The sequence below is a fragment of the Fusarium graminearum genome, chromosome 1, assembly GCF_000240135.3.
Source record: "Fusarium graminearum PH-1 chromosome 1, whole genome shotgun sequence".
Classification (NCBI taxonomy): domain Eukaryota; kingdom Fungi; phylum Ascomycota; class Sordariomycetes; order Hypocreales; family Nectriaceae; genus Fusarium; species Fusarium graminearum.
In genome coordinates this window covers 9,501,998-9,524,535 of record NC_026474.1, presented here as the reverse complement: position 1 = coordinate 9,524,535, position 22,538 = coordinate 9,501,998, and the positions used below count along the sequence as shown (strand labels likewise).

Sequence of the window (22,538 nt, the reverse complement as noted above, 5' to 3'; positions counted from 1 at the left end):
GGGCGGAGCCCTGCATGTGAGGCTCTATACCCTGGGGGCGCTGCAGAGAGGGGAGAGCTGTTGGGAGCATCATGAATGCAGTGCAACATAGGGACAGGCTAGACAAGGTCTTGACGGGTAAGACGGGTATTCAGCCTTTATCCGATATCTCTTGGTTGGTCCAATAGCAGGAACGAACAACTACCGTAACCTCGAACCATGACGGTCCACGAGCAAACGGCACCAACCATCTTAGTTATGATCAACAGCCGAGGGCACCAACTTGCATAGCACCCAGCCTGTACGTGAAGCGCAGGACACGAAAGGAAGGCAATGAAGCATCAGAGAAAGAACATGTGGCTGTTGGTCGCTGCATCCTGGTAGTCCTAGACCAGGGTTCATGATGTTGATAGAGTGGTTTTTTTGCAAATTATGAAGGGCGACTGGTCACTGGATATTCCATCCTTGTCGTGCTTGACCAGGATGACATTTGTAAATTGGTTTGACAACATGCGTGATGGGTTGACATGACTAGGACAGCTGCATAGAATCACCCTTGCAACTGAAAATCATGACAGAGTAAATCAGAAGCATAACTTAACCGGAGCCCGACAAGGTTGCGTATCTAGGATCATGGCAATCTCTGCCTGCAAGAGACAATCTCTTGTCGTTGCGCTGGCTTAAGATGGGGGCTAAGCTTGCCAATCATCCAAGGCATCAGGCGGGGAAACGGCGGCAGCCCGCACGGCACAGACGCAGCGGGCGACCGGTGCAAGGCCATCCAAGCGGCCAGTCTTGATCATGGTTGGTGGACGAGCGCGAGACGGGGCTTGCCATGGTCTTTGGGCGGCAAACGGCCCGCATCATGTCATTACGCGAGCCGTTCTAACGCGAGCGGTGATCAGAAGTTGACCTGTGCACTGACTTTGACTTTTTGTTCTGAATGATGTCCGCAGGCATCTCGAGACGTGTGACTGGCGTGGATGTTTGGAGTCATGACATGATCCGATATTAGAGTTGAGTAATTAATCTCAAGAGCCGCGGAGTGATTCCGGATTCTTCGGGCTTCTGGGACTGCATACGAAGCGCTGGCCGCGCGAACAATGCATACAGACCCTGGCTCCAAGCGATGCCTTGTGAACCTCGGACCAGCTGGAGAGAGGGAGTCGTACTGAACAGAGGGACCCTGAATATGCAGTTGGTCCGACATGCAGCACATTTCATGCTAAAGAATTGTGGGCATCGAAACACCTCGCAGAATGTTTTGGGTGTTGTCGATCGCCGTCTCTGCTCCCCTGGTAGAAGGCATTTGCCGGCACGTATTGGTGTATTAAGGTTCCCATCCACATAAAAGTCACTGATGTGTGATGGGTTTTTTTTTTTGTGTTGAAATTATTGTGTTGGTGATCTCTCCTCCTGGTGCAGTGGAGAATACGACAGGCTCCAGGGCTTGAACAAGCAGGTGATGTTCACTGAACTTGTCGTCACCAACAAAATTCATGCAACATCTGCATCGTGAAGCACTTGGAGCTTGGATGTGATGTTTCCTCTATCTCTAACCAACTCGTACCGGGGATCCTGGAGTATTCTGCCAAACAAGTACCATCGCAGAGCGGCACAGCGAGATATGTGGTCGTGTGAAGATTTCGACGGCAACGGTTACCCCTGCTTGAGGGACTTTTGCCAGATGGACCAGCAGAGGAGCAAGGTTAGAGAACCACTTCATCGGTGATCAACACATTCCAAGATCTGTCAAACGCCTAGATCGGTCTCCCGGCGCTAAAGAGCACCGACTTGACTCACCCGCCACAGGAGATTGTGCGCCACAGTCAGAGGTGGCCGCCACAAATCATCCCTCCAATCTGTCTGTGTCTCTTGTCTCTGCCTCTGTCATGTCAGGTGCGGTTAGGCCTTTCATGGTCCATCGCGGGGCTTGGCTCAGGCTGAGCAGCCTTGGTGACGTACAACCGACCTAGATTCCCGCGCATCCGTCACGTCAAGTCAATGGAAATATTTCCAATTGTTTCCTATACACGCAATGCAAAGTTGAAAGCTCTTTGGGGCCTTTTGAAAGGATACGTCAAGTCGTAAGCTATTAATTCAACAAACGGGCCGAGTCTCATCTCGACACCCAGCAGACTTCGAGTCATCTAACGCCCAAAAACGGCCCAACCATCCATCCATCCACCACGATAACAACCATTCGACCGTTGGGCCCAAACAAGTATAATATATAGCGGCCGTATCACACTACGAATACCGCTGTTTGCCAGCACTCATCTTCGCCCATCATGTCTATCCGAATAGCGCTGGACAACCAGCCCGAGTTCTACACCAACCTCGATTTTATTCAAGGTCGAGTCATCCTCGGCATCAATCGCAACGAACAGATCGGTAGCATTGTTGTCAAGCTTGAAGGAGAGTCCGGGACTGCCCTGCAAGCTCCCAATGCCTTTGATCCCCAGAACATGGGCAGAATTCAAGCTGGGCCCCAACGACCTCCTGGCAGCACAGCAACAGAGAACCACAAGATCCTATACAAGCTACAGCAGGTCTTCCCAGATGACTATTACGCCAGTTCCTCAAATCCATATGGCGCATATCCGCTCCAGGCCGGCGAGCACAATTTTCCCTTCAAGTTCAAACTCCCCATCAACAATGCATGCAGCGATCCAATGGCCATGTCCAAAATCGGCGGCATGGCCAACGTAGGAGGCTTTGGGGGCGGAGGAATGTTTGGCATCGGTGGTGTGAGAGTCATGGATGGTAGCAAGCAACTCTACCTTCGCCATGTTACCCGCACGTTACCGCCCTCATTGACAGGTTACCCCGGAGAGGCAGAGATCCGCTACTATATCAAGGTTACAATACAACGACCGGGACTTCTCAAGGAAAACTGGCGATACCAAATAGGATTGAAGTTCTTACCTATTGAGCCTCCCAGACCAAAACCGACCACTCAAGAAGCTTTTGCCCGCCGTCCTTTTACCTTTCGACCACAGTCCCCTCAACCAGAAAAGAAGCGCTCTTCTCTCTTCAACTTTGGAAGCAGTTCTGAATCCAAATCTGCGTCTAATCCGGATCCTTCTTCAGAAATTGCTCCAGCGCCTGCAATCGAAATATCAGCTCGCCTCCCTCATCCCAGCATCTTGACTTGTAACAAGCCGATTCCCCTGCGACTTATCGCCAAGAAGCTTAACAACAACCCAGAACAAGTATACTTGGTTTCGTTCCAGATGGAGCTCATAGGGCGCACTGATGTCCGCGCGCTTGAACTTCATAACCAAAAGATCAATCGATGGGTTGTTGTTTCGAACCCCACCATCAACATCCCGTTGACCTCAGGTCCTGATGACGAGGTCGGCAAGGAGTTAGTGATCCCAGATCATGTATGGAAGAACATACCTCTACCCAATACCGTGGCGCCGTCTTTCGCCACATGTAATCTTTCCAGGAAATATGAGCTTGAAATCAAGCTTGGTCTGGCGTGGGGTCAGCCCAAGAAGGGGTTGACCACCAAAACCCCGCCAGTCATCATTCTGCCTTTGCACTTCGCACAAGTAGAGGTCTACTCTGGTATCACTCCTCCGGCCGAGCTTGTCGAGACCGCAAGATCAACACGACCTGGCCGTGCAACCTTTACGAACAACACTCCTCCACGCTTGCCACCCAGGCAGAATTCCGTCCATGTATCACCCCCACAACAGCAACAGCCACGACCTTCTCAGGCATTCAGCCAAGCTCCCCCTCAGCCGGCTCACGATCCTCTTTACCCACCGCAATTGGCCCCAGGTCAGGACGCGCCTCCGTATGACGATGCTCCGCCCAGTTACGACGAGGCCGTTGCCGAGAACTTGGCTGGCCCCTTTGATGGAATGCAACCTCGACCAGCTTACAGCGGTGTTACAAATGAGAATGCGCCTAGCCAGTTGCCTCCTGAGAAGAGCTAGATTGGGCAGATCCCTTTTTGTTGCAGATGAACGTTTCACGCGCCGATGATAATGACAAATGAAGGGTTTAATAGGCAGTCAGTTCAGTTATGCGAGCGGGAAAGAAGGGACGTTTGCAGTTAGATACCTTGTTCGACCATACCCACTCGATACGCATGTTTCTTTCTTATCTGTGATGAGGTTTAGGATAATAGGTTAATTACAGGTTGTGCGAAAAGGCTATAATTCGACAGTTGGCGCAAACCCTATCGCAGACCCAGACTTCGATGCGCCTCTGGGTTTCATAAACAAATGTTCTGGGCACAAGATTTAGATTAAATGAGTATGTTTATAGATTCATTTTTACTGGGATTGTACGAAACATAAACTGTTTTCTATGTAGTGATATAAATCTGCATAGGGGATATGTACAGCTAAGACGACGACCGCTTTGGTAGCGAGGAAACAGTAGAACTCATAATTTTAGCAAGCATACTATCATATTGATACTCGATGACTTTCTGATTCGATTCACTCTTGAATCCATCAACATTATCTCATAACAGCTTATTTCGCCCCAGTCAGTGCAACCTTTGTTCCGTCTGTGATGGCCACATTAGACATGAATCTATCACAACTCGACAGATCATCAACTAATTCTTCTTGGTTATAGATATCTTATAGCCTCACGATTTAAGCACAATTACATCTATGTTACTTAGAGTATTCAAGATGATAGCACTCTCTCATTGCTCTCACTACTGAGGCAGTATCTCAAACCGCCATAAAATCGCATAACCCCAAACGGTGACGTCACCCGTTCAACGTCTGTATTTCTCACATTGCGACCTTTCGACTCCATGTCACCACAACACTCCATCGTGTCTTCCACCCATGCGATCCAAAAATCCATGAACAGATCTATAATATGGCGCAAAGCGCCCGTTCCAACTCTTGTCAAATACCCGTATCGCAAGCAGCGTCCCATAGTCCAATGTCGGAGCTTCACTTATAGTCGCTGTGTTGGTCGTGAATTTGACCCCAGGATAAAAGCCGTGGGTAGGGCGATATCCGATGACTACGCTCTAATACGAGAGAAATACGGTAGATTCTCCAAACCCCGGTTTCTTGCTGGGGAAATCTCACTGATAATCACGCAACAGATACCCCAAAATACCCCATCGTCCTCGCTCATGGCCTGTTTGGCTTTGCCGAACTAAGCCTTTCTCCCTACTTCCCATCAGTAGAGTACTGGCATGGGATTCGCGATGCCCTCACTGCGCAAGGCGCTACCGTTCTGACTCCCGCCGTCCCTCCGTCATCTTCAATTGCCGATCGCGCCGCTGCCCTCCGTTCCGCCCTTGAAGCGCACGCTCCGGCGCCTGAGGCTGTAACCATCGTTGCACACAGCATGGGCGGTCTTGACGCCCGATACATGCTGTCGCATCTTGAGCCTCTCCCCGTCCGCGTCGCAGCACTCGTCACCGTTGCCACCCCGCACCGAGGCAGCGCCTTTGCGGACTATCTTCTTGACGAGGAGGTCTCGCCGGTACACCATTACTTGCCCCAGCTGTACAAGACGCTTGAGAGAGCGGGTTTGGGCACAGCGGCCTTTTCGCAATTGACGAGACGGTACATGGCGGAGGAGTTCAATCCGAGCACGCCGGACCAACCCGACGTACGGTACTTTTCCTACGGAGCGGCAGTGGAGCGACCGGCGCTGTTGAGTCCATTCCGGCACCCACACGCCGTCATGACGCAAGCGGAGGGACCCAACGACGGGCTTGTGAGCGTGGAGAGTAGTTCCTGGGGTACATACAAAGGCACACTGCTCGGTGTGAGCCACTTGGATCTTATCAACTGGTCCAATCGTGTAGGGTGGACGGTTCGGGAGTGGATGGGGATCAAAAAGAATTTCAACGCGATCGCATTTTACCTGGACATAGCAGACATGTTAGCCAAGGAGGGTTTTTGATATGCGCCTGCTGCGTATGGTGTTTAATTATTGTATCACTAGCATTAGATTCTCTAGACATATAATGATATATGAAAAATAGTTGAGAGGATAAGTCACAGCTTTATTCACGGTTGCTTTGTTCAGTCACTTGTGCGATTTAGGCGCGATAAAGAGTCATGTAAAGAATCATTATTGTTTGCTTCAAACAGGTAGGTATCAGTAGCATTAGAATATAGAATACAGCCACCTAGCCGCGAACACTCGACGAGAACCCGTCCTCCAGCACATTTGTCCCACGAGATCCGGTGGTATGTACGATGAAATGCAAGCCAAGACTGCTGGCCGTTGGGGATTCGACTGGCAACTGGCAAGCGATGAGCTGATGAGGGACGTAGCCGATGTTTGACTGGAATACGGGGTCACTGTCGGTCACCCGAAGTGTCGCAGGAGGCACCTTGACGTAACACCGCGTCTACTTTTGAGGCAAATAGTCGAAAGACGCTCATGACTATGCCTCAGGTCACCCTCCATTCTCTCCCTAACCTCGGTCTTCTCCGAACATTCGGTTTAGACGGCGGAGGCCTTGTTAGCCTTGCGAGCAGCAGCCTTCTTGTAAAAGAAGAGACTGAGAAGGCCAATGGCAACTGTTGACAATGTTAGCATGTGTCGCAACGGGACTCAAGGGCAAAGATTGACATACCAACGCCGACGATGCAGAAGACGACGATAACACCAGCCTCCTTAGAAGCCCAGTTCTGGCGCTTGGCGAGCTGGTGGGCGACCGAGTCGCGGGTCATGAGAGACTTGATAGCGGCCATTGTGTTGTGGGAACGGAGAGATTACTAAATAATATGTTAGAACAAGATTGAACAATTTTCGCTTTGCGACATGAAAAATCAAGATGATGAAAAGTTCTCGTTCGCGTCTATTGAGCGCTGGTGTCGCAACAATATCATAACCATGACCGTCTCGTTGCTCAATTGAGTCGTGTCGCAACGAATTGACAAAACAGATTTATCCCAAGAAGGTCTGGTCTTAACGAGGGAGTGCCAAGCACTGGGGCCGGCAGTTGTGACCAGGATTGCGACAACATGCGTGACCAGAGCTGAACTGAGAGATGACGATCATGGGTGAAGAATTGTTGTGGTCATGGCGACAAACAATGGAAGTCGAGGCGGGTGAAACGAGTGGCAAGAGCAGCGTAACAGCAAAAGAGCGGCTTACCTTTGCGAGCTTTGAAGGGTGATGAAGAAGCAGCAAGAGAAAATGGTCGCGAAGGCGGGCTTTGCTATGCTTTTGTTGATCAGCTATCCGACACCAAGAATCACCCAAGAGCTGCAAAAAGTGGGGAAGACATCGTCACGACCCGATGACAAACAGTCTTGAACCAAACGAGGCCTAGGATTCTCTGGGTAAAATGGGTCCCAAGCCCGGTAACAGCAGCTAGGAAGAGGCCAGGGCGAGCAAGCCGGGGTCTCTTTTAGTGGTTGCTTGGGTCTTCTGGGGGTGTGAGCATGGGCATGGACATGGGCATGCATGAGACTGGACTGATCAGAGAGTGAGTGTGTGTCTCTCTCTCTGTGTGGTGTGACAGAGGCTTGATACTTGGGCGTTAGGTCAGGCCTACCTATCCCGCCGTGTTTTTGTGCACTGTACAGCCAAAAACATGACGCCCGATTGCCCCGGACGATGTGGATTTCCGATTTCCAGAATGATGATGATGTTCCAGTCCATGGACCGAGGGAGGGAAAGGCTGGGCAGGCCCGGGAAAGATAGTGGAACGCACAGAAACAAAGCAAACGCACAGTGATTGCCACTACTTACAGAGATTAGCTGATTAGAATTTAGCTGTCATGTACTTGTCTGAGAGGTTATAGGGAGAGGAATCTTTGAGGTTGTAAGAAGCTGTAGTTTGAGGTCGACAAAAGGATGAATGTGATCTTAATAAGAGCAACTAAGACAACTGAGTAAGGGAAGCTTCGCCGGTGTGAGGAAGGGGTACCTCCGTGGTAGTGCAGGCAGGTGCTCTGTTACTGAGGATCCAGATCAGCAACTTCCTGACTGACATACCTCCATGAAGAACGAGGGATATTACAGGCACCATATCAAGATTATGCTCAACTACAACGATATTGGGTAACAGCTATCGCAATAATCGCTCACCGAAAATTAATACGCAATTCAGGATGGATGCGACAGACATCATGATACTTGAATCCCAAGGTAACTTCAATGTCACCAAATTACAAAGACTCAAGACCCATACCATCTGATTCTGTTTACATGCTTGGCCAATTCCCCTCTCCACGAACGGGCCGCTTGTACATGAGCACTAGTCCCAGTGCAAGGCACGAGGAGATACACGAAAGATACCTACGAATACAATCGCCCGGACGACGTTAAGCCGTGGAAAAATGGTACGAAAAAAAAGGAAGTCCTGCCTGGGTTTGCTTGACCAAAGCGTTCGTAACTCGGAACACGGCAACTGAAAAACGGTGCGGTGAGATTATCCTGTGGAGGGCGCCGAAGCTCTATGCCACTTCCATCAACGGTTCCACTGCCCACGAGGCATACCAGTAGCAGCAAAAAATGCATGCAGCAAGTTGGCAACACAGCTCATGATACAGAGAATTACAGTGTGCTGGTGTATCATATCCGTACGGTACATACGGCCACTTCTCAGCACACAGCAGAGGCTCGCCCTCGCGACCGACAAGATGAGCTGCGCGAATTTCCCTCCCTCTGACTGGGTTAACAGCTCCGTAGCATTATTGGGTCCGGCTACGACGGAGTTGATACAACGGATACCTTCTTGTTGGTAGGATGACGGACACGAATCAAAACGCAAGAGAGAGATTGCCCAAGGGCTACGAAATGAAGACGTATCCATCGTCGTACAGTTCTGTTGCTAAACAGTTGGTCCCCAATTCTCCCCTCTCTTTTATGTTTATTATTTCTATCGTGAGTTTATTCCCATCTTTTAAATTACAGTGCATTTGCAATGGGAGATGAGGATGAGTCTCTGGTTCAACCTGACCTGGATCAACAACAACATTGATGTCTCGGCAGCCCTTGAAACGCCAATCAGGTAGCTGCCGCAAAAGTTTAGGTACATGACCCTTGCTTACATACCTATATCATGTTGTTCACTCACTTCGGTTATCACCAAAGCTCGATTAAAAACAATACCTTATCCATTAACTTGGGCAATGGCTCTTGCTCGGATGATGAGACAGCTTCAGGTCTGATGAACGGATGGCAGCCTCGGGAAAGCCGCCCATTTCGCAGCAATTGCTATACATGCGACTCTCCAGCCTCTTATTCCTATTCGTTGGTAGGTTCCATCCGAAAGGAAAATCCTCAGTAGCCTGACTCCACATGTTTTCCCCGATCTCCACAGTTACGCACAGCACTGTGCAGGCTTGACGTGACATTACAAGGATAAAGCAGAATCAAGCCTTATCGACCTAGTTCAATGCCGGGAAGAAGCCTACATCCTGTGTTTGTTTCCGGTGCTTTTCGCAGGTTGTTGCCGACTGTCTACCTCGATGTTTGCAAATACAGGGGCGCGTTTCAGTGAAATCCTCATGGGATATTGCGAAAGACTTTTTTCTGACATAAGTCGTTTTCTATACGTGTCCAGAAATACTATCACACGGCAATCTTAGCATCATGAGAAAGCTCTAGAGGTCTAGGCTGGGGGCCACAAATGCAAAGGAGCTTCCCAGCTCGCTACGCGGAGTGGAGAGTCGATATCTCATCGCTGGCTACTGACAGCGTCGGTATACACCAATACACCTGCAGGGCTTTTGTGTCCCCCTTGACGAATACAGCTCTCGACTATTGCCAGTATTTCATGCTTCGGTGCCCTGTATCTCACAGCCATGTGCCAGGTACCAGGTATAAGCTGGGCCCTGCTAAACAATAGCTTGACTCAGCTCGCACTCCAGGCCGTTACCGCTGAAAATCTCGCCTGGAAGAACCGGAAGACGAGGCATAAAAACCTCAAGGGCATAGTTTGCAGGGTTTGTCGCTTTACCTATCTAGTTGCCGACTCGTCGCCGGAACACCTCGATATCGCCGCGGGTCAAGTTACCGGCGCGACAATCGCTGGCTACTATGAGGTCATTGGTGATTACTGTCCAAGCTCTAGCAAGGGTTCTAAGAAAAGCCTCGTCAAAAGAACTGCGCTTGTGATTAAGTGCAGTCTTGCCCAGCAACAAGCACTTAAAGTTTATATCTCGAACCGAAAACCCCCATGGATTTTACATACCAACCTCCTGCGTTTCTGCTTATTGTTAAAAACGGCAGCAACATGTAGCCTGTCATGTGGTTGCATCTGTTCCTGGCAAACTTAGCTACCAGCTCCCGGAGAAGTATGTACAGTCACTATATCATGATTTCCTCAACGGCATGAAAATGAGGCTTGCAGATCGGTGTGCAACCTTAGAAATGTTGATATCTAAGCTCTGAATGTAAAAATAGGTGAACTGAGAGACTGTTTCAAGGTGACCCAGTCCAACTTACTCATTTCGTCTTTCGCGTTTACAGCAGTTGAGACAAAATTTACAGTTACAGACACCCGATAAAGAGTACAAGCCATGCCAATTTCCCTGCGGAAAAGAGCTCGGAATATGAGGTATGCAGTTAGTGGCATGAGCGATTGCCCATGAACCTCGGTGCGGCTTCATCCCTCAAGGGACAGCTCCACGATCAAGGATACCGGGCAGGCTATCAAGCTATCTTCCGGAGGCGGTCTACTCTCTCGGTGAAGGATCAACGGCATCCTTTGGTGTTGAGGCGTACGGTGGTATTACACAAGGGCCAATGAATCATACCGTTGTTATTTTCTCAGTTGGATGAATTGTGAGTGTTGAGTTTGTACTCTGGTATGTACTTGTGTTCAATGCAATATGCCTGAAGCTGGACAACACTTCGTCATGTTGACCAGGCACATATTGGCCCGTTTGAACCCAACTGAAAGGGCTCTCAAGATACGAATATATACACAAATATTGAGTCTATCCTTCACATACGACCATACCTACCAGAGAACTCGGGATCCCGTCCGCTCTCCCATAGATAAGCTGGTAAGGGGCGGATTAGTAGTTGGGTCGGTGACGACCAGCGAATCCCCGCTGTTGTATGTTTTTGCATGTTTTGAAAGATATCTATATTTTTTGATAAGTAGAAAGAAGGTAGTCTAGTATCTACTGTACTGCTCGCCGTTGCCGCTGGCGTTAGTATCATGATCAATTCGTCTTGGAAACATCGCGATGCTACCCTATAGAGACCATCTGTCCGTGTCACATATCCAGATGCATACATAGTTAGAACCATTGACGGCCTGAAACTCCGTTGCTGTTTCTTAGCACTTAGCAGTAGCGATATTACATATATAATCTTTCAAAATCATTCTCGTTCAAATAAATGTGTGAGTACATGAAGCTGAGAATATTTAGCCGCTTCGATGAGTTTTGGTTATTGGTCCAACTACGGACAATGAGAGCTGTGAGTAACGTTAGACTAAGCAGCTGACCACAGTGCACCTCAGGAAGTTCAACTCATCTAATACTTTGTTATGTTACTTCATATATGACTCTTCAAACCCTTGGTGATAGAGACATGATTAAATCGGGTAATATTGACCAAATGATGTTAACGACATAATCTTATCATTCAATTACTGCGGCCTTTTCCCCGTCGTCTTGCCCAACTCCCCACCTATTCGGGCAGGCACTGAGGGCTTCGTCTATCACCTTCTCTTCTCATCAAGGAACCCGAATGCATATTCTCAAATCTCATTCTCATTAGATATCTACCTACCTAGGCATCCTCATCAACTTTCCTTGAACTGTGATCGACTTTCCCATCTCCACACCTTCCCACCGCTTATTCACATAAGCCGAGGCTTTGGCCTACAAACGACTCGCCTGGACGTCAGTTGGACATTGAATTAGTGAGGCCTGCCAGATTTCGCATCAGGTGCACAAACTATGGCGCCTTCATGGTTGAATGATATCCGTCGCATCAACCGAAATAACTTTGCGACTTTACGTGCAGCACCATGGGCTGAACTTTCCGGGTCACTAGGTGACCTGGGCACTTTGCTGCCGCTCATGATCGCTCTTACGGCACAAGGATCCATCGATCTTGGGAGCACACTTGTCTTTACAGGTATATTCAATATTCTCACTGGCGCATTCTACGGTATCCCTCTGCCTGTTCAGCCGATGAAGGTCAGTAAAAGCCCGTGCTTCATCAATATACAGTAGAACTGACTCAGACATTCCATACAGGCTATTGCATCAGCCGCTATCCAGAATCACTCTTCTATGGGCGTCGTTACGGCTGCTGGCCAATGGGTCGGCGCTGCTGTACTCGTCATGAGCGTTACGGGCCTCTTGCGATGGGTCGTTCGAGTTGTGCCTCTCCCAGTAGTAAAGGGCATTCAGCTTGGAGCTGGTTTATCGTTGATTCTTGGGGCAGGCTCATCACTGCTTCAGCCTTTGCACTGGGCTCACCCAGCTCTTGACAATCGCATATGGGCCTTGGTAGCGTTCCTCGTCCTCGTTGGCACACAGAAGCTACCGCGCTTTCCATACGCATTACACTTCTTCATTCTCGCCCTGGTCCTGGCCTTTGTCAAAGTCACCGCTTCCCACGAAAGCCTTCCATGGTTCTATGCTTGGCGTCCTCGCTTCAGCATGCCGCGCTGGATTGGGAATGGCGACTCGCCTGCTCTCTGGATGGCCATTGGGCAGTTACCTTTGACAACCCTCAACTCTATTATAGCTGTCACTGCGTTATCTCATGATCTCCTGCCTGAACTTCCTACTCCTTCGGTAACATCTATCGGGATCAGTGTGGCCATGATGAACCTAACGAGTACCTGGTTTGGAAGTATGCCTGTGTGCCACGGCGCTGGAGGACTGGCTGCTCAGTATCGCTTCGGGGCACGTAGCGGTTCCAGCATCATCATGCTGGGCATTTTCAAACTAGCTTTGGGTCTTTTCTTTGGCGAGACACTCGTGGATCTCCTGAGACACTACCCAAAGAGTCTCCTTGGTATCATGGTTGTAGCAGCTGGTCTTGAACTTGCCAAGGTGGGAAACAGTCTCAACCAAGGTGCTTCCGACTTGTGGCATACAGCTTCTGGGCAGGGACCTCGTCGCCAACGCGACCTTTCGGAGGATGAGCGCTTGGAGAGGTGGACGGTTATGCTCATGACAACTGCTGGTATTCTTGCCTTTAGAAATGATGCAGTGGGGTTCTTTGCGGGTATGCTGTGCCACGGAGCGTATCGCCTCTCGGAACGACTGGCAGAGAGGTACTCACATCGCATCTCTCCAGTCGAGCGTGAAGCTCTGCTCCGTTAGGTGTTTGCATCTCACTGTGGTGTTTGTTCCATTGTACTCACAAGATGTTGCATGTGGTGGGTCTAGTATCATGAAATAGATACCTAAAGAAAAGCACAAAATTTCCAATGATACCCGATACGCTAACAGAGCTCATATGATCAGTTATAGGGCTGCATCGTACCCCATCAAGATTCCTGAGCTTTGTCTATTCTTCACCGAAGTTGTGACTCACTTATAAGGATTAGAGTGTTTAGCGGGGCTCGAGTTGGACTCGTTTTTGCACTTGTTATATCCATATTTTGAGTGATTTTGCAAAACATTGTGAAATGCTTGAGGACATATTTGGATCCCAGTGTCAGGTTGATCTAGTAATGTTTGCCGCCGACTGTGTATTCTCTGGTCGTTTGATCGCAGTAATGCTTTATGTTTAAAACGTTGAAACTACCTGCTCAGCGGGTTTGGTTCCTGAACAGCCAGATAAATAAACAAATGGCTGACAACGCGCGGGGAAAACGCGACTGGGAGCTTATACCTTGTGCCACCTCTGACAATCTATACCACGGCTTCTCAACGTTTTCCGTGGATCAAGGCCAGTAGGTATGATTGTATAGCTAGTACCTACGCGATCGAGAGGTTAGATTTCCAACTTGATTCTACTCTTGTAGCAAAACTGGAAGTCAATTTTTCTTACCGGGTAAGCGATCCCATTAGACAAGCAAGATCAACCCATTTCTGTTTGTTAGTCTACAGTTGATCGATCCTTTCCTATTGCCTAAAGAGTACTAGCGGCGCGAACCATCGCCGGCCTATTTAGCACCAAGTAAGAGGAGACTCGGACCAGTCGGCCAATCAAGGCGCGCAGCCTTCCCCTCTGACCCTCTCAGACATCGCGGCTTTGAGGACCCAGGCGAAAGCCTCGTCCGTCTTGAACCTTTTATTTTCCCCGTCTTTGCTGCCAACGGCCATTCCTTCAAATATACACCCGGCCCCCGGCGCGCCCTTCGCCGAGACCCCTCGTCGTTTGTGCCAACCCCTCGTGAGGTGAGGGTGAGTGACGAAGGAGCTGGTCGCACGAACAGCGATGACTTCGTCCATTGCTGGCCGCAATGGCCTGCCCGATAGCCTGGGAACCGACCGGGAGCACCAGGTCGTCGCAAACAGAAAACCGACAGCCACAACCACAGTAAAGGCAACAACATCTCCTCCAGCTGCGACACCATCGAGTGCGACTGCGACATCGATATCGACTGCGGCGTCGACTGCGACTGCGACGGCGACACAAACACCAAACGCGATGCCAAAATCGCCAGTAGACAACGACGATAAGCGCGACCAAAAAGTTACTGACCCTACCCCGGCCTCAGTCTCGGCCTTGGGTCCAGCGCCCTCTTTAGCTATGGGTTCAATTTCAGATACAGTTCCAGAGTTAAATTCAGTCTCAAACCCAAATGCTGCTGATGCTCCTTCTTCATCGGCGCCGGCTGCGGCTGCACCTGCTGGTTCGTCAGTGTCCATATCAACATCAGTTCCTGCACCTGCCTTTTCAAGTACAGCTACAGAAACTGTCGCTGCCACTGCCACTGCCACTGCTCCCCTAGCGCAGGAAACAGCAACAGAAGATGCTTCAACAGTGCCATCCAACTCGTCGCAGGCAGCAACTTCGACCGCAACCTTGCCAGATTCTTCAAATCCTCGTGCAGATTTAGCTTCTTCAATTTCTCCGACGAAAACTTCGATCTCTCAACCTCCACCATCAACGCCACCGCCGTCTCACGCCAACCCGAGCGGTCCTTCGCCCGAAGCTGATATTAAGACGTCAGTAGAGCATCGGAAATCTGAAGCGCCTTCGAACGACGAGGCTTCAGCTTTGGTGAAAGCTGAATCTGGTGACCAAATGATGCCTGACGCTCCTAATGCAAGCGACGCGGCTGTACCGCTGAGCGCTGATGGGGCTCAACAATCTACCCCTTTGCAATTGCAGATGTCGGCTGACAACATGGGAGAGCCCTTTGCGCCTTCTACTCCATACAATTCGACCCCGATGCCTACCATAAACCAGCATGCGTACATGATGATGGCCTTGGCAACAATGTCGGGAGCTCCCTCAGCCATGTCCCCCCCTCCAACTGTTACACCAGCTCAGGTTACTTTGCCCAACACGCTAGGTGATTCATTCCAAAATCTTGCACAACCCAACTCTACACGCCAAGCAGACACCCACAAGGCTCTTGAATCTTTTGCGCGTGTAGAATTTGCCGACAGTCTTTTTCAGATGACCACATACGCCATTGTTATTGGGCGCGACCAGCGCGCACTGGAACAAGCCCGCCGTGATGAGAAGCGCCTCGACGAATATGAGCGCCGTGCCAAGGAAAATGCCGATCTGGGCATAGCACCACCTTCGCCTATCCAGCCAGATCGGAACAAGTTTAGCAAGTCTTATGTCAGTGAGGAGGGAGGAATGTTGGGCCCTGAATCAGATACTGGAGAAAACCCTCGGCCAACAAAGCGACGCAAGACTAGTACACAGGGGTCTTCGCAACATGACCATGATGAAGCGGCAGCACAAGCGCAGGAGAACATGATTTCTAATCGACAATACGTTTCCCACACGCCTGGTGCTGCCGCGGTAGATTTGACTTCCTTGCGCCCGTCACCATACCATGTTCCTTTCATCGGTATCCATTCGCCAGGTCCCAACATTGCATCCAAAACCAAGGCAATTTCCAGAGAACATCTCAAGATTGCGTACAATCAAGAATTGGGTGTATTTGAAGCCATACCACTGCATAAAAATGGTTTCTTTTGCGAAGACGTGCACTACAAAAGCGACAAGGTTGTGTTGCGAAGTGGCGATCGATTGCAAATTAAAGATATTGGCTTTCGATTCCATATCAATGGCGTCGAGCGGGGACGAACGGGAGCTGAGGAATATGTAGAAGAAGAGCCCGCGACAACTCTCAAGAAACGGCACGCCCAAGGCGGAAAGGAGATGAGCTTCGATTTCGAATCTGCACATGGTAATGCAGAGATACAAGATACGAGTGATGAGTTATCCGACGTGGCAAGTCCACCCGAATCGCCTGATTTTAGCGATGATGATGATGATGCCAAGGTTGAAGAGTCAGCGGCTGTCGAAACTGTGGAAGCAGAAGCAGATACAGAGACAGGGGCTGATGCAGAGGCCGAGGCAGAAGCAGAGGCAGAAGCGGAGGCAGAAGCAGATGTTGACGGTGATGCTGACGCAGAAGCTGAAGCCGACGCCGATATGGATATGGACGTGGACATGGATATGGACATGGACGCGGATATGGACATGTCAATGACAGGAGGAGAGTCAGGATTTAAGCAAGAGGGTATGCTTGATCCGAATCAGGAACATCTAATGCTCCAGATACCTAGAAAACGAGGGCCCGGTAGGCCACCTAAGAACGGCATCATGTCGAAACGAGAGCAGCGGTTACTCAAGAAACACCAACAGGAGATGGCCAAGAAGACTCTGCCACAAGCACCTCCAGTGGAACCTCCTATCAAACGCAAGGTCGGGCGGCCCAGAAAACATCCTCTGCCTGAAGGGTCCTCAGAGCGACCTGAGAAACGCAAGTACAAACCTCGCAAGCCTAGAGAAGACGGTGCTGAAGGCTCAGATGCAGAGAGGCGCGCGAAAGAAAAGAAGGAGAAGAAAGCCCGGCCGAAATCTCCTCCCCTGGAACTCAACATGGCAGACTATACCGAAGAACAGCTCCAGAAACCAAACAAAAATTACGGTGTTCTCATCGACGAGACACTCACAGCAGCTGGGCCCGACGGGCTTACTCTGAAGCAGATTTACAAACGGATATGCCTGAGATACCCTTGGTTCCACTTCCATACAGAGACCAAAGGATGGGAAAGCAGTGTGCGCCATAACCTTATTGGCAACGACGCGTTCAGAAAAGATGACACTACCAATCTTTGGTCTCGTGTTCCGGGTGTTGAACTCGACGCTGGAAAGAAGAGGAAGGCCTCATCTCCAGATCGTGCAGCAGCTCAAGCTTATGGCCAATACCCATACGCCTACAATGCCCAACATTTGGCAGCTGGTACGCCCGGTTATACCGCTGGACAGGCGCCTCCTGGCTATCAAATGCCAGCATATACGGCACAACAAAGCCAGCCAGGACGACCAGTGCAGCCTTATGGAGCGTCTGCATCACCACCAGGACCAGCACCAGGCCAGCCAGCTTCTACAACAGCCGCATCGCAGCCGCCAGCGCCGGCACAACTTCCTCAAGGTTATGGACCACCGCCAGCCCCTGCTCACCCACAACTTGGAGTGCCCCAACAAGGTACTTACAGCTCGCCATATGCGCCACGACCACCGCCTCCAGCAAATCCTACAGTCAAGAGTGAAGAAGGGCATGCCAATGCCATCACGTCTGCCAATGCAAGCGTTACGCAGCAGCAGCAGCATCATCTTCCTCCACCACCTCCGCCAACGGTGGGCGCCAAGACTGTCCCTGGAACTGGGCCCGCGTCAGTACAGCAGCAGCCTGCTACTCCTGTAAATCGAACTCCCTCAGTGCCTGCAGCTCCCGCTCCAGCGCGACCCGCTATCGAGCCTAAACTGCTTACGGCAGTTGTCAACCTCAAGAATGGCCTGATCGAAAACCTCAAGAAAGCCAAAAATCCCAAGGCCGCAGGAATCGTCATGTCAGCATTGAATCGCTGCATTGGCCTCAAGAAGGAGGCGACAGAGAACGACAAGATGGAGGCGATTTGCATGAAGGGCATTCGTCAACTCATTGACGGTTTCCTTCTCAAGTCCAAGAGTCCCACGCCTGGTCCAGCTTCTTCTGCTGCTTCTCCGTCGACTACCGAGACACCCCTATTTCTCGACTCCAAAGTCCTCGCGTCCCTTAATGGTTTTAAGGAAGTATCAGTTAAAGCCCTCAGTCCTAAGCTTGGTGAAGCCAAAGCAGAAGCTGTCACGTTGTCTGCCATTGACCGGGTACTGGGCATAGCTGATGCTAGTATCGTTCCACCGCCTGGAGAAGGTGAAGCTGTTGGAAACTTTGAAGGCATTGAGCAGCATCTCATGAAGTCCATACGGCAACTCCTGACGGGTATGAATCAAAAGGTGTAGGTAGGGATTCGGTTTTGCGTGAATTATGCATCTTTGGCTGCAGTAACTTACCAGGATACTTTATCCGTCTGTTGGTGGAAGTGATGGTCAATTTCAGTGGCAAGGTTAAAAGCCAGGGGACGATTAGATTAAGGGTTCAGTGCTTTACAAGGCGTTCTGGAGGGTCTAATGATGGACACGACCTAGGGGGCGCTGGGTATACTGCTATATCAGAGTTGCCGTTCCGAGGTACAGCATCTTTGAAGGCTTTATTTTTCATCTATCATGATAGGGGGTTACATATCAAGTTAAAAAGCTTGATCAAAAGGGATATGGAGTTTCTCGTCGGGGGCATGATCCCCTTTTCCACTTCAACTTGTCTCATATACCTCTAGAGCAAGCGATCGTCTTATCCAATTCAATATTTGTCATGAAAAATTATTTGCATTCGCCCCGTATAACTTTGACTGTTCTATCTAACATGTCTCGCCTCCCTCACTCAGCACATCATCTGCTAATGTATTCTCTGCTCAACAGGAAGTTCTTAAAAACAGCCAGCTGGCACAATTAAGATTGGTCTGTGTCGCCAAGGCAACAACGCCTCGACAGTATCACCACAAGAAAGAAGATTTGAGCCGCCAGTATGTACCCATTCATGAAGAAACCACCTTTTCCCTAAGTCCCAGCATATCACTCAAGCTTCAAGGTTGGGAAAAGACCCAACAACAAAAGCTGACCTCATCATCATTGTCTCTTTTAGTATGACATTCTTGTTTGTCGCTTTTGAGAACTGCGGTTGATGCATCATCTCCGCAGCAGCTGACATGGTATCCTCCGTCTCCTGCCCTTTGGACCACGTCCCGCCTGTTTCATCAACATATCTTCAAGATTTCCGGTTTTTTCCTGCGCCCTAGGTATCAAAATAAAAAGGATTAAGCTTCTATTGGAGAAGAAGGTAAAAAGATGAGAAAGAAAATCAACGTCAGGGAATGACCAGAAACGCCCCAGACCAGTTGGAATAGTGGAGGGATTGTGTTGTGAACACCTTTTATCAAGACGCGTGAGGAGCCCCTTGCTCAGAGTCGAGACTTGACTGGGCTTCTTCAGCCTTTTGGCCGGCCAGCTTGTCAACGCCAGAAACGCCACTGTCTGCTTCATCGTACGAAATTCCCAAGCCATTGGCTTCCTTTCGGCTTGCACCCGTCTCCTCTTCGGCCCCTTCCTCAAGGTTCATCAGGGCTGGCGGACGAGAACGCATCTGCTTGGCTTTGGTGAGTGATATCGTCTTTTGCTGATAGGTTGTGGTGATGGGCTTGGAATCGTCTCGATCAATAGTCGCTTTCATGAGAGCAGCCATCCACAGCCGTCCTTGCTTCAAATTCGGAACAGCAAAGTAATGAACAGTTGGTTTTGTGAAGTTCACAGCCCTCGACAGACCGGCACGGGGAGGAACCAGCTTGAAAATGAATATCGAATCATCTCCCTTTGCAAGATCCTCTGCGCCAGCTTGGCTCCCAGGCATCGATTGACCTCCTAGACTTGTGATTGTAGCATGGAGACCTGTGAGCTTCTCGTTATCGGCAGGCAGGACTCGGTGGAATGAAATATCAATAAGTCCTTTTTCTTGCTCATCATCCTCTGAATAGTAGTACGCCAACCTTCGACCCTTAAGAACAAAGAAGCGAGGCTTCCACGTTGTCATGAGATTGGAACTCTTCTTCCTCATCCAGCCGCTGTAGTCGGCATCTTTGCTTGCCTCCTTGGGAGAGATCTTGAGTAGCCCTCTGGTATACGCGCTTGTTTCCTTTTTGCTCTTCTTTCCAGCTTTCTTGCTAACTTGATTCACAGGAGTACCAGGACTCTTGGCGGTATCAGGAGATTCAAGATCGAAACTAGCTCCTCCTGAGGGCGTCGTCGAACCAGTCCGCGCGGGCGAGTCCACCAAAAAGTCCTTGGTCGATGAATCGGTCGGAGTTGACGCTTTGGATCGGTCAAAGCTCAAGTTATCAGATATGGCTCGCATGCCCTTGCTTCCAGCCAATGCGATGGGCTTGTTCACCATTGACGATAGCCAGTCCGAATTGAAGCCTTGGTGCCGAGTGGAAGCAGGTGATGCTGTAGAGCGACCTGATCCGACTGTGGTGTCTAGTTTGGTGACAGTAGGTGACGGAACGTCATTGTTAGATGCCGGCACGTTCATCGTCGACTCTGAAGCAGCTGACGCAGTTCTCCTATGAGCGCCAGGTTGAATACCGTAGTACTTCTGAGCGGCTGAGGAAATGCCTCCCTCCGCCATTGACCCCACGCTTCCAAATCTTGACTGCCGTGCCATGGCTGTAGCGCTTCGTACCCTTTGCTCATCTGCATAACTAGATTTCCTCGACTCGGCATTGCTGTCGCGCTTCCGCAACAAATTTCGCTTTCTTCCGTCAACTTCTGTTCCGGAAAAATAGCCTCGATCAGCGTCAACGTTAGAATCTTGGGTGTCGGCCCCGGGCGGGCTAAGTAGGTCGTGAAGGCCTGTTGAGGAAAGGGGTCGTTGCGGGGGTTGCGAATAAGCGTTGCCAAGGGTCCAGTTTCGGTCAAATGAGGGTTGCTTCTTATGAACGCCCTCGGCTACAGGGAGGGTACCCGGTGTTGAGATTTTGGGAACAGGGGCAGGTCCGGGAGGTGCTGCTGGGCCTGCCGGGCCAGCTTGGCGAAAATCTGTCGATGAAGAATGTCGGCGTGAATGGTTCAATTCCCTGATGGACGCCGCAGATGGCCTTTTGATATGGCTGGCGCGGTTAGAGCTGTCCTGCGTATGAGATCCTGCATATGTTGGAGATGGTTTAGGAGTGTTCTGTGATAATGACATCCGTCTCGTTTGAATAGAAGTAGGCCGATTTGTTAGAGTGTTTGCTCGACTTCTCGGCCTCCGAATGTCATCCGAGCTATCATTTCCGTATGTTTGCGTTGTCCGGCGTGTTTCCAGTCCCTGGTTGTTAACCTCATCCTGAAGGGCCTTGATCTTGTGCCAAGTCTTCAGGCGCCGGCCAACTGAACCAAGGTCGAAGGCTTTGATGAACAGCGAGCTTTGATCCATACCAAGAATGACCTCGCCGGAGATTTCTTGGTCTCGGAAGACTTCGCAGTGGTGCTTCTCGACTCCTTCAGTGAAGAGGTATTCGGCAACGTCATCAGGTGACCACGCCTCGACTTCTTCTCGTGTATGGAAATCCCCTTCTTCTTCGTCTGTCTCCTCGCCTTGGATGTACGACGCTCGTTGGCCGGGGTGAATGCTGCTGTACTCGCTACCGGAATCGTTCGCTGCCGCTCGAAGCCCGCCATTGCTTGCTGGAGATCTCAAATCGGTTATGTGCTCGTCAATGACAGTAAGTGTTTCGTGCAAGACATGGCTGTCTTGGTTCTGGGTAGTTAGTTGGCTCAATCCAGGCAGGACAGGAGGGTCGCTTGCTATCAAAGCGGGCTCGGATTTGACACTGTTAAGAGGGAGTGTCACAGGGCTCCGGGCCTGGGGCTGCGGTGCAGGTTCTTCTTTTGTGCCTGTGTTTGTGGTCGAATCTTGAGTTTGTTCTTGATGAGGGGTCTGGGGTTTGGAGCTGCTGAAAGTGCTCGTCGGGGCATTTCTAGGGGCCAGTCTGGTATAAACTGCAAAAAAGTCAATTACGGTTCGCGAAGCTGAGCATAGAAGATGGGGAGCAAACCTTCAGGAAAGAGTCCATTGTTATTGTTGACCAGATGGCGACCGAGAAACCATCCGTCGCCAAACTCGTCATCTCGTTCTATCAGTTCAACTCGATCACCCTTAGCAAGGCTGAGTTCGTCGGAGCTTCGGGCCTGAAAATCGTCTGTGATGGGTAAAAGGGTATGAGAATCAGCTAATGCTACAGACAAAGAGCAACAAAGCCAAAGGCAGACTCACGTATTACAACCAAAGTGTCGCCAACTTCAGGCCTCGATGCCCCTTCGCTAGGGCCTCGTGAGGCCATGGTGTGATGAAGCGATGCGTTGACGATGACTTGAAGTGATTGCGTTGGTGGTTGGTACTTGACGGCTGAGATCGTAGAGGGAGGAATGGAGTGGCAGTTTAAGGGCAGTTGTAAAGTCTGCGGAACCTGACAGTGGCGCGGGACTGAGCGGGTTGTGAAGAATGGTATCGGTCGACTGTCGAGAGGCTAGAATGTTTGTTGTTCGATTAGGATTCA

At 50.2% G+C, this 22,538-nt stretch overlaps 6 protein-coding genes and 1 non-coding gene across 7 annotated transcripts; 5 read left to right on the top strand and 2 right to left on the bottom strand.

Moving 5' to 3' along the window:
- Positions 1-2,270: 2,270 nt before the first annotated feature.
- Positions 2,271-4,267, top strand: FGSG_10021 (uncharacterized protein; the record flags this gene model as incomplete). The annotated part of the gene is made up of 1 exon (XM_011320643.1): positions 2,271-4,267. One exon carries the CDS (start codon positions 2,271-2,273, stop codon positions 3,927-3,929), a length of 1,659 nt encoding a protein of 552 aa, XP_011318945.1. The 3' UTR covers positions 3,930-4,267.
- Positions 4,268-4,789: 522 nt separating this feature from the next.
- On the top strand, positions 4,790-5,998 carry FGSG_10020 (uncharacterized protein). The gene is made up of 2 exons (XM_011320642.1): positions 4,790-5,012; positions 5,072-5,998. Exons 1-2 carry the CDS (start codon positions 4,820-4,822, stop codon positions 5,881-5,883), a joined length of 1,005 nt encoding a protein of 334 aa, XP_011318944.1. The 5' UTR covers positions 4,790-4,819; the 3' UTR covers positions 5,884-5,998.
- A 40-nt stretch (positions 5,999-6,038) lies between these two features.
- On the bottom strand, positions 6,039-7,131 carry FGSG_10019 (uncharacterized protein). Its single transcript, XM_011320641.1, has 3 exons — positions 7,090-7,131; positions 6,566-6,707; positions 6,039-6,509 (listed from the first exon to the last, which is right to left on the bottom strand). Exons 2-3 carry the CDS (start codon positions 6,681-6,683, stop codon positions 6,433-6,435), a joined length of 195 nt encoding a protein of 64 aa, XP_011318943.1. The 5' UTR covers positions 6,684-6,707; positions 7,090-7,131; the 3' UTR covers positions 6,039-6,432.
- Positions 7,132-10,899: 3,768 nt separating this feature from the next.
- FGSG_20064 lies at positions 10,900-11,015 on the top strand. The gene has a single exon (XR_892996.1). It is a non-coding gene; the product is annotated as a 5S ribosomal RNA (ribosomal RNA).
- An 846-nt stretch (positions 11,016-11,861) lies between these two features.
- On the top strand, positions 11,862-13,349 carry FGSG_10018 (uncharacterized protein; the record flags this gene model as incomplete). The annotated part of the gene is made up of 2 exons (XM_011320640.1): positions 11,862-12,104; positions 12,165-13,349. The coding sequence occupies 2 exons, from the start codon at positions 11,862-11,864 to the stop codon at positions 13,242-13,244; spliced, it is 1,323 nt and encodes a 440-aa protein (XP_011318942.1). The 3' UTR covers positions 13,245-13,349.
- Positions 13,350-16,218: 2,869 nt separating this feature from the next.
- Positions 16,219-18,351, top strand: FGSG_10017 (uncharacterized protein; the record flags this gene model as incomplete). Its single annotated transcript, XM_011320639.1, has 1 exon — positions 16,219-18,351. One exon carries the CDS (start codon positions 16,219-16,221, stop codon positions 18,349-18,351), a length of 2,133 nt encoding a protein of 710 aa, XP_011318941.1.
- Positions 18,352-19,381: 1,030 nt separating this feature from the next.
- Positions 19,382-22,322, bottom strand: FGSG_10016 (uncharacterized protein; the record flags this gene model as incomplete). The annotated part of the gene is made up of 3 exons (XM_011320638.1): positions 19,382-21,959; positions 22,001-22,181; positions 22,256-22,322. The coding sequence occupies 3 exons, from the start codon at positions 22,320-22,322 to the stop codon at positions 19,382-19,384; spliced, it is 2,826 nt and encodes a 941-aa protein (XP_011318940.1).
- Positions 22,323-22,538: the final 216 nt, after the last annotated feature.

Excerpts from the sequence above, each read along its gene's own strand:
- FGSG_10019 (XM_011320641.1), bottom strand. The coding sequence starts at position 6,683 with ATGGCCGCTATCAAGTCTCTCATGACCCGCGACTCGGTCGCCCACCAG. Across the intron at positions 6,510-6,565 it reads CTTCTGCATCGTCGGCGTTG|TTGCCATTGGCCTTCTCAGT; the intron begins GTATGTCAATCT and ends CATTGTCAACAG.
- FGSG_10020 (XM_011320642.1), top strand. The coding sequence starts at position 4,820 with ATGAACAGATCTATAATATGGCGCAAAGCGCCCGTTCCAACTCTTGTC. Across the intron at positions 5,013-5,071 it reads TCTAATACGAGAGAAATACG|ATACCCCAAAATACCCCATC; the intron begins GTAGATTCTCCA and ends ATCACGCAACAG.